This window comes from Meles meles, chromosome 9 (assembly GCF_922984935.1).
Source record: "Meles meles chromosome 9, mMelMel3.1 paternal haplotype, whole genome shotgun sequence".
Classification (NCBI taxonomy): Eukaryota; Metazoa; Chordata; class Mammalia; order Carnivora; family Mustelidae; genus Meles; species Meles meles.
In genome coordinates, this window is record NC_060074.1 from 18,350,832 (window position 1) to 18,365,514 (window position 14,683).

The window sequence follows — 14,683 nt, forward strand, 5'->3', positions numbered from 1 at the left end:
AGAATATTCCGATGTTGAAATGACTTTTGAAAGAATAGCTCCGTATCATTTTTGTCTAGAAGTTTCCTGTTAATATACTATTTAATCTTTTAACCATCTATCCGAAAGAGAAACTATGTTATAGTCCAAAGTTTGTTCTTCTGTTTGTTTTTTAAAAGATAGCATGATAACTTGGATACTTAGGATTATTTCTGTCTTTCTATTTTTCTTTTTTAGACTTAGAATAGTAAAAACAGATGATGTGACAGGCTTAGAGTTTTGAAGTGCAAAGTGTCATTACTTAGTGGCCATGTCTATCTTCTGTTTATGGAAAGTTGCTTTGTTTCTTCCAGAGTAAGGACCTTTAAATTTGGGGGCTATATTAGTAATAGGAACATCTAATGAAGCAGCTGGTAAAAGCTTCTTTTTGTACTGAAACAGTGGTAATTGTGTTCAGTCCCTAGGTTCACTTTACTTAGGAGGGTAAGGTGCATATTGAGTTTGCCATGGAAATTGGTTTTGGAAAGAGAAATACTAATAGTGAGAATCTCCAAGAGGGAAATGAGAAGTGAACTGGAAATTTTAATTTAATCACAGTATGTTAATCTCTGTTCTCATTTGTACAACTCAATATTGAATATAGAAATTTTTGAGTTACCTCTTACATGTTTTGAATGTAGAAACTGTCTAGGTTTGGAAGAGGGAATAGTTCAAAATTGAGTTGGTCATTTTGAAAAACCTTAGAAAAGGTATATTTAAGGTATTTTTTATTATGATATATTAGTCACCATACAGTACATCATTAGTTTTTGATGTAGTGTTCCAAGGTTCATTGTTTGTGTTTAACACCCAGTGCTCCAGGCAATCCATCCCCTCCTTAATACCCATCACTGGGCTAACCCATCCCCCTCCCCTCTCCGCTAAAACCCTCAGTTTGTTTCTTGTAGTCCACAGTCTGTCATGGTTCATCTCCCCCCTGGATTTCCCTCCCTTCATTTTCCCCTTCTTTCTCCTAATGTCCTCCATGCTATTTCTTATGTTCCACAAATAAGTGAAGTCATATGGTAATTGATTTTCTCTGCTTGATGTATTTCATTCAGCATAATCTCCTCCAGTCCCACCCATGTTGATACAAAAGCTGGGTATTCATCCTTTCTGATGGCTAAGTAATATTCTATTGTATATTAAAGTAGTTTTTAGATCTGATGTATGAAAAGCATGTAAGAAAGGATTTATTTTTAAGTGAGATGGAATTATGGAAACCATTGTATGCTCTGGTTCTCATTTACAAAAAGAGGTTGCTTATTAACTTAATACCTAATTCAGGAATTGCTAGAATAGATTTTGTGAGGAAAAGAGAATTTTTCTTTTTAGGGAATATTCTCTTCATCCAGACGGTTCTATTGCTGTTTTAATTTTTTGAGCTCCAAAAAAAATTACTGGTAGCATTCTATAATTATTAAAAAGTTTTCCCTCAATTCATTCTTTTTTAAAGGTGATCTTTCTCCTCATTTTATTTGAAAACCTTGGCTTTCGACATGCTGATCTGATGGACGCGTTCATGAAGAAAGTGATAGCTGATCCTGCCTCTCTAAACATGAAAAGCATTATCTGTATTCTTCATGTGTATTCTTCTCTCAATCACTTCTACAAATGCCAGACTTCAGAGTATGTACTTGTTCTTTTAAAATTTTTTTTTATTGCCACATAACATACTTCAAGGAAAGGTTACATATTATCATAAACTTAGTACATTGTTACAAGTGAACATATCAGTGTCTGCCATCTATATCAAGAAACAAGTCTTTTATTTGTGAAGTTATTTTTGTTGTGTTTTTTTTTGTTTTGTTTGTTTGTTTCTTTGTCTTGCTTGTTTCTTTGTACTTTATGGTTTTATTTGTTAATTCAGCGTAGGAGTCTTCATTTGAAACCCTCCTAGCTTATTCCCTCAGTCCCTGAGTTCATAGTTCAGTTTTGACTGTGACTATTCATTTGGTCCCAAATTACTGCTTTCTATAATTTTCATTTTTAACCACAACCTTGCATTTCTACTACCAAACACAGCAGTTCCTCAGACATGCTGGGCTCTTTCATACTTCTGCTTTCCACCCAGAACATCTTTTCTACCTCTCCGGATCAGTTTGAGTCCACTAAAAATGAAAGAAAATGTATGTAAGATGCCATTTTTGTAGAAGCGCAGACATTGGAGATGTATTACTCGGGTTTGAACTTCAGCTCTGCCGTTCATAAGCTACTTAACTTTTGGCAAGCCACTGATCTGTGCTTCGGTTTCTTCATCTGTTAAAATGGGGAGAAGACATACGAGTTACTCCTAATCACATTGAGTCTTTAAGAGGATTAAGTGGGTGAATCTGTGTGAAAGAGTTGCAGGGTAGTCACAGGATGGCAGGAATAAACTAGACCAGTTCCGAGGGTCTCAGTGGCAAGAGTCACAGACCATCTCCGCCATCAGGTGAGCGACTTGACTTCAGCGGTTTTCTGTCAGGATTTCCGTCAGGATTCGGATTTCTAAAAGGCGAGATCCGATTGAGTTTAGGTTCCACACCCTCCCTTTGGAGTACGTACCCAGAGAAGTGCTGGCCTCCAACTGCCCACCGTAGCCTACACTGTACTGAAGAACTTGGTTCGTGCCGCATTTCCTGTGCCTTCCCTGCTTGTTGCCGCCAGAGCCCCTGTGCTTGTCACATCTTATATGAATCTCTGGTTGAACCTTGACACAGCTGTGATTATTTGTCAGAAAGCCTGTGTCTGCTTCTCAGCTGGAAACTTCTCCAGAGTCAGACCCAGGTTTTTGTTATTCTGTACTTAGTATAGGACCTGGCACAGAATAGGCATCTAATGAAGGTTTCCAAGTATCCCCCAAATTCCGTCGTCTTCTGTTCCCCTCGATTGGTTTTCTTCTGCAACTGGCTCCCGTGAACCTTTAGCACTTTCTTGACAGTGTCAAGCTGAGTGGTAAGTAGAACTCCAGGAACAGCCACGTGGATTCCATGGTATTAGGAGAACAAACACTGGGTGGTTAAGGAGTTTTTCAACTCACTGTGGCCATCCCAAGAGACAGCTTGGTCCACATGGTTGCATCATGTTCCCTGTTCTTCCAGACTGCTTAAGGAGGCAAGCCTTGGACTTCCAGAGGAAGGCAGTAAATGGATGTACCAAGGGAACACTTGAGGGGAGAGAGAGAGAGGATGATGGTGTCTTCGGCTGCAGTGGCGGATTTTTAGAAGCAGGCTAACTCAGAGCATTTGAGAAGTTGATTAGCAGAGAGTGGTGGAAAATTTGGCTTAGCACATTGTATGTTCACATGTGGTACATTAATAATTTTATTTATGGGGTGGCTTCTGGGAGAGAGTGTGTATTAAATCCAGAGTGTGTTCCTGGGTTTGAAACCCAAGAAAGAAAACATTTAGCTTTTCAACTGTCACTTCAGTCCTTTTTTTTCTTCCTAATCTGTACTTACCACCCTGTAGATGATCCCAGATTTGCATCTCTGGGCCTCAGTGTGCTCCTGAACTCCAGAACGTCTGTGGCTTACTTGTGGTCACCATAGATCTTCTTCTTCTTCTTTCTCTTTTCCTGCTCCTCCTTCCCTCTCCCTTCCCGCTCTTCTTCCTCCATCAGTTATTTACTAAAAACTGTATGAAATGATTTTTAAAACCACTTTTACTTATTCATCTCATGGTTAACATGTAAAAAGCTATACATATTTAGTGGATACAACTTGTTGTACGTCCTTATTCTTGATTCATCTTTTTCTACAAACATTCTCTTCTTTGTGTCTTTCTCATTCTAAATTTGTTTATTTAGCCAGAAAACCTATATCAAGTACTTGGGTACTCAGGACAAAGATGAGTAAGACACAATCCTTTTTTTTTTAAAGATATTTAAGTAATCTCTACACCCAGCATGGACCTTGACCTCACAACCCCGAGATCATGAGTCACATGCCCCACCAACCGAGCCAGCCAGGCTTCCCATGACATAGTCCTTTTTGCCAGGATTCTGGGCAATGGGTGAGATAGACACAGATTTTGGCAGTTAAAAACAGCATGAAAATTGGAGTGATAGATTTTATGCAGAATATATGACAGTAGAGGAAGCCTGCGCCAGGACGCTAGCCTGCTGATGTGGGGCTACCTCCAAGCAGTGCTGCCTGGAGGAGGTGGTCCCATAGGAGGCAACCATAGAAAGGTAAGCAGGAAAGAAGATTCTGAGCAGAAGCGACACCATATTCAAGTTAGGGAGGAAAGAAATAGCAGAGCATGTGCAGGGAAGGATGTAAAGTTGGATGTTAACTAAAGCAGGAGGTACAGAAGTGGGATGAGAAGATCCGAGAGGTGATTACCCACCCCAGTCTCCAAATGCGGTCATCTGCCGCCCACCCTTTCTTGCCTCACTGCTGTCTCTAGGACCTGTTCCCTTCTTGCCACACCATAGTAACTCCCACAGTCCTGCCCTAGCCTGTCACGGCCTCCCACTCCGTCCCTCAGCCATCTGCTGCTGCCCATGGAACCTCCCAGCTGATCTGAGGCCATTTCCTGTACAGCCTCGTTGTGCTAAGGGCTCACTGCATTTTCCACTTCCTGAAATTCTCCTTATCCGCAAAGCTGCTCTATCTACTTCCTTTCCTATGTGCCATCACCGTTCTTCGCATGTCGTTCATTTTTTTCCTTACAGAACGTTAGATAGCTTATGTCCTAAGCCTAACCTGGGTTCAGAACCTGTCTATGCCATTTGTTGTCATGTCACCCTGAGCAAGAGACCCCACCTAACTTGATCTTCGCTTTCTTCATCCATGCTTAACTGCTTTGTCATACTGTAGAACATTAGTTCTGCGTGGTAGGATTAGGCTGGAAGTTCTTTAAACTCGGAATATTGATAGCTAGAAAATTTTAATTGCAGGTAAAACTGGGAGCATTCCAGACCTTACAGACGTACTCATGGTAACAATTCAGGAGAACGATTAAAAGGCTCTGGAGCCTGACGACTTGCATTCCAGTGCTGTCTCCGCTACTTCCTGCTGTTTGTTCTTGGACAAGTTCTTCAACCTCTCTGGACCCGTTTACTCATCTTTATTATGAGAAGAAGAAGAATACCTACCCCATAAAGTGTTAATAGTAATTAAATGAGTCACAGCCTATGAAGTATTTACTCTGTACAAGACGTGTAGCAGTAGCCAACTAAGATTTATTGAGAATCTATATTATTCTGAGATAGGCACCTGACCTGAAAGACATGCGAATCCTGCCAGTCCGATTTTCTCACTTCCTTTCTTTGGACTCCTTAAAGCCATTGGTTCTCTGACACCCCGCTTTCCCTACCACAACCGTGTTTTCTGTTTATGTTTGAAAACTGACTTTTCTTTGTTCCCTTGAAGGTTCCAAGAAGTTATGGCTAATTCTCTGACTGGTTATCTTCACAACATCTCTTCTGAAAATCTGTTGAGTGCTGTGTGTTCGTTTTGCTTGATGAACCATTTCCCCACGGCCCTTATCAATCCACTCCTCCAAAAGGATGTCATCAAGGAGCTGCTGATACCAGGTATGATGTCAGCACACGGTCGTGGCCGAAGTAAGGCAGTCCCACCAGCTAGCTACCTTGTGATTCTGAATGGGGCCATTGTTAGAGCGGAGTTAGTTAAAACATGCAGATGCTCCCGAGGAAAGGACCCAAAATGGTGAAGTCAGAGGTCCGTGCTTCAAGCCAGCAAACATATGCAGCCTCCTTTATTTAATGACAGACTCTTACGTGTAGAAGCAGGGATCAGAACACATCCCCGTTGTTCCTTTCATTTATACCGTCTGCACTTGTGCAAAGGCTGCATGTTCATCGTGTTCTTTATGCCTCGATCGGAGGTGTTTGTATTTCCTAACCCTTACATACCGCCTTTGGAGCTGAGTTCAGTGAGCTCCTGCAGCCCTCATCACTTTGTCACTCCTGGCCTGTAATGAGGACACAGGCTTTTAGATCAAGCAGTCAGATAGCTTCCAAAGCAGTGAACTTAACTTACTCTTGGAACGAAATTAATTGTTGACTTTGGGTCTTTACAAAGAAAAGCACTATCTGGCTGGATGTACAAACTTCAGTAATGTGTCTGAGAAGAGAGAAGTTTAAATTCTTTTAAAAACAATGTTAGGAAATTCCAAAGTCAAACTGTGAAGCAGGAATAGCACGGGCTGATTTTCTTTAGGCAGTGACAGTGGGGGGAACAGCCCTAAACCCAGGAAACATGGATTTGAGTCCCAGCTTGGCCTCTGGTTAATCATAAGGCATTTGAACCTTCCTGGGCATTTATCATCATTCAGTGAAGAGTTTACACTAAGTCACCTAGAAAGATCTTCTCTACTTTAAAACATTATCAAATACCAGGCACCGATGTAGGCTCTGTGGGAACGAGGGCGACACAGAGATTCCTCCTGATAAGAAACAGATCATTAGCAATATAGGTACATTAATACAATGTCTTAAGCTTGACGTTAATATTTCTTCTTAACTGTGTATTTTTCTTCCTCCTTTTTTAGGTGACGAGAGCAATGCTCACAAGCTTCGTATTTTGGCTGCTTGCCTAAAACTGGATATTCCTTGTCACAAGGCCATAGACTTTGACCTGCCACCACGGCCATCCACGACATCATATCCAAATGTGAAGGTGGCAGATGCACTAAGTAGCCTTCTGGGAGAAGGATACTTCTCAAAAGACATACAGTTGCCACACAATTATCATATCGGTATGGGGCTCTGTGATTTTCCTCGTTTATATTTTACTTCTTTTCCTTTATTTCGGGCAAAGATGAAGAGTTTTCCTTGGCAGGTTAGTGGAGCGTTGGCTCCGGAGCTAGACTGCCAGGTTGGGAGTCTTGCTCTGTACGTTCTAGTGCTGTTCGCGAGGTGCTCGCCTCCTTCCCCTTGTCCTTAAGATGGCAGTGAACATAGTGGAACCTCCTACGGTTCCCGTGATGAATAAATGAGATGATGCGTGTAAACTCCAGACCGGGGTCTGGCCCATCGTAAGCTCATCATATGTTGTGTCTGATGCCATTATCCTTATTGGTAGTGTTAGTATACATTTTGAAACTGAATATCACTTTGAGCAATATTGGAAAAATTAATTGTTTTCTTTCAGATTTTGAAGTCAGAATGGATATTAACAGGAGTCAAGTGCTTCCATTTTCCGACGCGGTAACTTCTGCTGCAGATATTCAAAGGTTGCTGACATTCATTCATTTGCTGAGCTTTCTGAGTTTAATTCTCAAAGATTTCATATTAAATAGCAGTAACAATACTAAGGCCTGTTTCTGCAGAGCTTGTGATATACCAAGAGACTTACCTCCATTAATCTACAGCGTAGGTGTAAATGCAGACGTTCCTTAAAGACAGTGGACTGGAGTTGAGCCATGTAATGAAATAGGCAGTTTTTACAGATTAGGTTTTAAAGCCGAGTACTACAGTAAAACAAGGTTAACATGGTTGAAACTATCCGTGCAGATGCTTCAGGTGCTGTTGCACACACCGCGTGTTCAGTCAGTCTTTGTGGAAAGGCCCGACTAGGCCCTGCGGGGCACACAAAGACGAGTCAGACATGGATTGTGACCCCAAGGAACTTCTGTCCTCGTTGCTGCATAGGATGTGCACATAACTACAGTAGAGAGAGGCAGAGAGCGGAAACCTGTAGGGCTTCACACTCTGTCTGCTCATGCCTTTCCGTTCTCTTCCAACTCTGTAACCTTTACGCCTTTTCTCAGTCCATCTGGCTTGTTCCTCAGCCATCTTTTTCACTGTGACCCTCCCTATACATGTTACCCATTTCCCCCGAAAGAAAGGCTTTCTCTCAGACCTCTGTGAAAGATTATTTTTCGTTTTCAGGTACTGTACTGTTTGGGCCTAATAATATAGTAGCTCCCAGCCTAAAGTACTGAGGAGAAGTAAGGAAATATGAGCATTCCTTTAAAAAATAACATTTCTTTTATGCTATCTCAGATAACAGCCAAAGTATAACAGAAGACAGTAAGGATACAAAGGTCTTGTTTTCCCTCCAACCAACTTAATCTTTCCAAAAGGCCAAGAACAATGAAAAAAACAAATTACACCTTCCACGTTTCATTACACATACAGATTTTATCATTTTAACAGTCTGGCCTTTCTCTTGGTGTTTTTTTCTTTGTATTTGCTCTCTCCTTTCTGGTTTTTAAATGCTTCTCTCTCTGGGAGACAGTATGTACGAGAGCATTTGCCATTTGGTTTATTTACATCAATACTTCTAGTAGCATAAATAATTATATTTAGAACAGAGGTTAACGCTACACAGAAAGGCCATAAAATGCTTTCTTATTTGGATATTTCACTCATCAAGAATATAGCCATCCTTAAAGATGGTTGAGAGATAATCATGTAAAGCATTATTATAAGCTTTTGGTTTCTGCAGTTAAATGCTCTACCACTGAGCTATACCCCCTGAGCTTTTGGTTTCTGTAGCCTTCGTTTACTGGAGTATTTGCAGAGGCCAAGTAACAAGGAGGTGGAGGACAGTTGGGTAGGAGGGAACGGTGACAACTGTGGTCAGCAGAGAGCTCGACTTTGAAATCTCCAAAGAAGAGGAATGCAGCACGATTGTAGATATAATCTCATTAGTAATGGGTCTCCTTTTGTGCATTTTCATTTTCAGAGTAGCTGTACTGTGTGTTCCTAGATCTACTTACTGTTTGGATTTAGCCCATCCCAGAGGATTCCTTGCTATGAAATTGCGACATTTGAAAATAATGGGTTTTCACGTAATCTTGGTAAGAAAAAAATGCAAACGAAATACTTTTCAGTTATTGATGTCCGTTCTGCTGGGGATTTTGGGGTTGAGCTTGGTTACGAGGACTCTAGAGGAATTGTCGGCAATGTTGGAATAAGTACCTTAGTTATTTTTTCTTTGGAAAAGAACATTTCTGTGCATGATGTGGTTCCTACTCAGTGGATAACTATCATTTACTAGGAGTCTTATAAGTGCTACATTTGGTAAACTTTATTCCTTTTTGTTAAGAGGAAAATGTAAATAATTTGTTTTCTTATTTAACTTGGGACCCATGACATGATACTCAATTTCCAGAGTTTCTTGAACAAGGGAAGTAAAGATGTGAATTAAAGCTTTGTGTTATCATGGGCTGGTGTGAGGCTGTTGTCAGATGTTTGTCACTGGGAAAAACTAGATGGGCATTCTAGAGAAGTAGAACTAAAGAACTAGAGAGTTCTTTCTCCTTCTCACACCTCATTTTGATTCTGAGCTCTGCAGCTTTGCTAGGCCAGCCTTTCCAGATGTCTCTGTATCGAGAAAGAACCTTATGAATGAATCTATCTACCTATCTATCTGCATGTATATTTCTCTATCTCTGTCAATATCTACATCTATGTCTGTCTAAATGCCACTCACTTGGTCCTGCACATAAGTGAAGTGTGAAATTGTCATCTTTATTATGGTGCTTCTGTATCCAAACGTGGATTATGTAAGGATTATTGAGGTTAAGATGGCACGTTTCTCTCAATGGGCTACTATTTAAGACTTTTCCCCCCATATCCATATAATGGATATTATATGGATTCTCAGGAAGATTATCCCAAGAAAAGAGTTTTGCACCCATTAGAGGGCCTTTAAAGTTTTTAGAATTTTCACTGGTAGAGCTTTCTTCAACCCTGGCACATAGTCTTACTAAACCTTTAAAATATGAGTAATTTATAAGATAACACTTGTTTTTTTAAATTAACATATAAAGTATTATTTGTTTCAGGGGTTCAGGTCTATGATTCATCAGTCTTACACAATTCACAGCGCTCACCATAGCACATACCCTCCCCAATGTCCATCACCCAGCCACCCATCCCTTCACCACCCCATCCCCCCACCACCCCATCCCTTCCACTCCCCTCCAGCAACCCTCAGTTTGTTTCCTGAGATTAAGAGTCTCTTATGGTTTGTCTCCCTCTCTGGTTTCATCTTGTTTCATTTTTCCCTCCCTTCCCCTATGATCCTCTGTCTTGTTTCCCAAATTCCTCATATCAGTGAGGTCATATGATAATTGTCTTTTTCTGGTTAACTTATTTTGCTTAGCATAATATCCTCTCGTTCCATCCACATCATTGTAAATGGCAAGATTTGGGGTTTTTCTTTGATGGCTACATAGTAGTCCATTGTATATATATGCCACATCTTCTTTATCCATTCATCTGTTGATGGACATCTAGGCTCTTTCCATAATGGCTATTGTGGACATTGCTGTTGTAAACATGCAGGTGCACGTAACATACCAGATAAAGGGCTTGTAACCAAAATCTATAAAGAACTTACCAAATTTAATACCCAAAGAACAAATAATCCAGTCAAGAAATGGACAGAGGATATGAACAGACATTTCTGCAAAGAAAACATCCAAATGGCCAACAGACACATGAAAAAGTGCTCCACATCACTTGGCATCAGGGAAATACAAATCAAAACCACAGTGAGATACCACCTCAGAATGGCTGAAATTAACCAGTCAGGAAAGGACAGGTGTTGGCAAGGATGAGGAGAAAGGGGAACCCTCCTACACTGTTGGTGGGAATGTAGGCTGGTGCAGCCACTCCGGAAAAGAGCATGAAGATTCCTCAAAAAGTTGAAAATAGAGCTACCCTACGACCCAGCAATTGCTCTACTGGGTATTTACCCTGAAGATACAGATGTAGTGATAACTTGTTTGTTTTTTTTTTAAAGTTGGCTTGATGTTACTTTGATATGCTTGGATCTCAAAACTAGTTTTTATTTTACATGTCATTGTCTTCTTGCAAACTGATGATTTTCCCCTTTCTTTGGTAAGGTCCATAATTGGGAGGTGGAAAGGCTGGAGAAGAAGGATGTAATCACATTTTTGAAGACCAAACTCTACTCAACTGAAGCCTTTCTTACTGCTGATATAAATCTGCAAAGCACGTGTTAAAGTCAAAGCAGCCTTTTCGTATTAGCAGACATAAGTTTGTAAAATAATTTTAATAAAGACTACAATTGAGTTGTCAATAGAATTCACCTGACTGCTCAACATAGCAAATGTGACGCTTCAGCTCACCGTTAAAATCAGTTTTAAGAGTGGAAGAAATGTTCTTGGCATTTTCGAAGGTGACTCCAGACAGCTCACTTTTCCAACCATACCTGTTCTCTAGGTCCCAGATATTTGACAGATTCGTGGGCTGTAGGTTTTACTTCTGCTCTGTAGCTTTTATGCATTAAACTCTGGTTCCTTGGTTGTGATGGGCTACGGCTGAGGTGGCTTGGGCAGGTCTTGTGTTCAAAGTCTGTACATCTGCACTTTTGCTATAAGCTGTTCTGGGACTCGGGCATTGACCACATTTTTCAGTGTTGACCACATGACAGTTTAGCCAAGTGCTCGAACTACAGCGTGTGTAAGAAGAAATGAAGTAGCGTGCGCAGAATGGGCGGGGGTCAGGCGTCTGCATTTGCAACAGGCATTTGAGATGGAAGTGGTTCGTGGGCCACTCTGGGAGATGCACAGAAGAGACCGTGCAGAGATGTCAAGGAGTCCAAATTTATTAGGCTTCGGATTGCTATCACTTTTGCCATTGCTGAGATCATTCCTTTCCCTTCTTTCCCCTTTCCTCCTCCTACCATTTCATGAAGTCTTTTAGATTAATAAATAGCTGAGTTATGTTGTGAGTCAGACCTGAGGACTGTTTTTCAATTATGTTTGTTAATTCTTTTATTGAAATATTTGTTCAGAACTGCGGTTTAGCTGTCTACCTAGTGTTTGACTCACTGCAGACACAGTGAGTTTCACTTATGAATCCTGAGTGCCATATTAAGTTGGTATGATTTTACCTCCTTGCAAGAGACTGGATGTGTATGTCCCCGCCTCTGAATTCATATGTTGAAACCTAAGCCCCACGTGATGGTATTTGAGGTAGAGCATTGGGAGGTAATTAGTCCACGAAGGTGGAGCCCTCATAAAATGTATTACTCCTCTTATAAAAGAGAACCCAGGGAGCTCCCTTGTTGCTTCTCCCATGTGAGGACGCAGTGAGATGACCATCTGTGAGCCAGGAAGAGGGCCCCCACCAGACACTGAGTCTGCCAGAGCCTTGATCTTGGACTTCCCAGCGTCCAGAACTGTGAGAAATAAATTACTGTTGATAAGCCACCACGTTGATGGGCTTCTGTTAACATCAGCCCAGTTGAACTAAGATATCCCACATACACAGACCTGCAATTCCTGGACACCTTGCTCTCCGCCAGACCTAGCAAAGTACTCACCTGTGCTCTCTTTTCATTATCTTAGTTAACTCACTGAGGTGTAGCTGCTAGTAGGATCCTCTTGGGGGGGCCCACATTTCCCTGTCTCTAATAGGATAAATTATTTGCCATGACTGTGCAGATAATAGGGCAGGGCTGGAGCGTGAACCCGAGCTGAAACAGGATTAAGAGAGACTTGAACCCTGGGTCGGTCATAAAAAATCTCCAGCACAGGACTATTCAACTGTTAGAGATTTTATGCGCTTATCCAGCCTGCATTTAGAAAATGTCAGGGCCCACATCATTCCATCCTCTACTGCCCTTTGGCTTGGGTCTCAGGAAATGGATTCTGGTTCCATATTGGACAGCACTGAGTTTTGTGTCTTTGGTCAAATGATTTAATCCTTAGAAGCTTCTGAATGAGAATTGAAAATATTTTATTTAAGAAATGAAGGTTCATTCTTTGAATATCATGTATCTGCTGCTTCTAGTGGCTAATTATGTCTCATGGTCAAAAGATTGGACAGTTTCAGGAAGACTTGTAACTAGCTTTTGGGGAAGTAGTTTCTTTGCATTTGTATCAATTGGCATGGCAGATAAAAAATGCATTCCTCTTTTATACTAGTATTACTAGGCTCCGTATTCTTTATTGGTTTGTAGTGTAAAAAAGTCTTGTGAGACTCCAGGTACAGCAAAGGGAAACAGCTTAATAATATATGTCTTATCAGAATAGAGAAATTTATTCCTCCAGGAGAATATTCATATATTTTCCTTTTCTGGTATTCATTCAATTGACTTAAATAAAACAAAACAAAAAACCCAACCACACAGCCCCAGTTTGATTTCACAGACCTATTTCTCATACAGTGAGAGAGGATCAATAAAATGGGAGTTTATAAATCCAAATTCTGACAACTCTTGATCAAGTCACAACATATTTTGTATCTTAATATCACTATCTCCATGCTGTAGAAATGATGAAACTCACCTATTTTACTGTATCAACTGAACAAAAGAGTGAATGTGAAAGATGGAAGTTGATGTGTTTATATATACAGCTTCTTTTTTTTAAATTTTTTATTTATTTCTTATTTTTTTTATAAACATATACTGTATTTTTATCCCCAGGGGTACAGGTCTGTGAATTGCCAGGTTTACACACTTCACAGCACTCACCATAACACATACCCTCCCCAATGTCCATAACCCTCCTCCCCCTCTCCCAACCCCCCCTCCCCCCAGCAACCCTGTTTGTTTTGTGAGATTAAGAGTCACTTATGGTTTGTCTCCCTCCCAATCCCATCTTGTTTCATTTATTCTTCTCCTATCCCCCTAACCCCCCATGTTGCATCTCCATGTCCTCATATCAGGGAGATCATATGACAGTTGTCTTTCTTCGATTGACTTATTTCACTAAGCATGATACCCTCTAGTTCCATCCACGTTGTCGCAAATGGCAAGATTTCATTTCTTTTGATGGCTGCATAGTATTCCATTGTGTATATATACCACTTCTTTATCCATTCATCTGTTGATGGACATCTAGGTTCTTTCCATAGTTTGGCTATTGTAGACATTGCTGTTATAAACATTCGGTGCATGTGCCCCTTCGGATCACTACGTTTGTATCTTTAGGGTAAATACCCAGTAGGGTAGTTCTATTTTCAACATTTTGAGGAACCTCCACGCTGTTTTCCAGAGTGGTTGCACAAGCTTGCATTCCCACCAACAGTGTAGGAGGGTTCCGTTTTCTCCACATCCTCACCAGCATCTGTCATTTCCTGACTTGTTAATTTTAGCCATTCTGACTGGTGTGAGGCGATATCTCATTGTGGTTTTGATTTGTATTTCCCTGATGCCGAGTGATGTGGAGCACTTTTTCATGTGTCTGTTGGCCATCTGGATGTCCTCTTTGCAGAAATGTCTGTTCATGTCCTCTGCCCATTTCTTGATTGGATTGTTTGTTCTTTGGGTGTTGAGTTTGCTAAGTTCCTTATAGATTTTGGACACTAGCCCTTTATCTGATATGTTGTTTGCAAATATCTTCTCCCATTCTGTCAGTTGTCTTTTGGTTTTGTTAATTGTTTCCTTTGCTGTGCAAAAGCTTTTGATCTTGATGAAATCCCAATAGTTCATTTTTGCCCTAGCTTCCCTTGCCTTTGCCGATGTTCCTAGGAAGATGTTGCTGCGGCTGAGGTCGAAGAGGTTGCTGCCTGTGTTCTCCTCAAAGATTTTGATGGGTTCCTTTCTCACATTGAGGTCCTTCATCCATTTTGAGTCTATTTTCGTGTGTGGTGTAAGGAAATGGTCCAATTTCCTTTTTCTGCATGTGGATGTCCAATTTTCCCAACACCATTTATTGAAGAGGCTGTCTTTTTTCCATTGGACATTCTTTCCTGCTTGTCGAAGATTAGTTGACCATAGAGT

The 14,683-nt window shown here is 40.8% G+C and overlaps 1 protein-coding gene across 2 annotated transcripts in view; it reads left to right on the top strand.

The window, feature by feature from the left end:
• FASTKD2 (FAST kinase domains 2) overlaps positions 1-12,315 on the top strand; it is a 19,828-nt gene extending 7,513 nt beyond the window's left edge. The window contains exons 7-12 of one of the 2 annotated variants that reach the window (XM_046019350.1): positions 1,475-1,647; positions 5,378-5,571; positions 6,522-6,728; positions 7,124-7,205; positions 8,663-8,777; positions 10,833-12,315. In XM_046019350.1, the coding sequence (XP_045875306.1) occupies positions 1,475-1,647; positions 5,378-5,571; positions 6,522-6,728; positions 7,124-7,205; positions 8,663-8,777; positions 10,833-10,952 (891 nt within the window). In that variant the 3' untranslated portion in view covers positions 10,953-12,315. The remainder of the gene's footprint in view (positions 1-1,474; positions 1,648-5,377; positions 5,572-6,521; positions 6,729-7,123; positions 7,206-8,662; positions 8,778-10,832) is intronic. The other variant, XM_046019351.1, reaches the window with a different exon arrangement.
• The last annotated feature ends 2,368 nt before the right edge of the window (positions 12,316-14,683 follow it).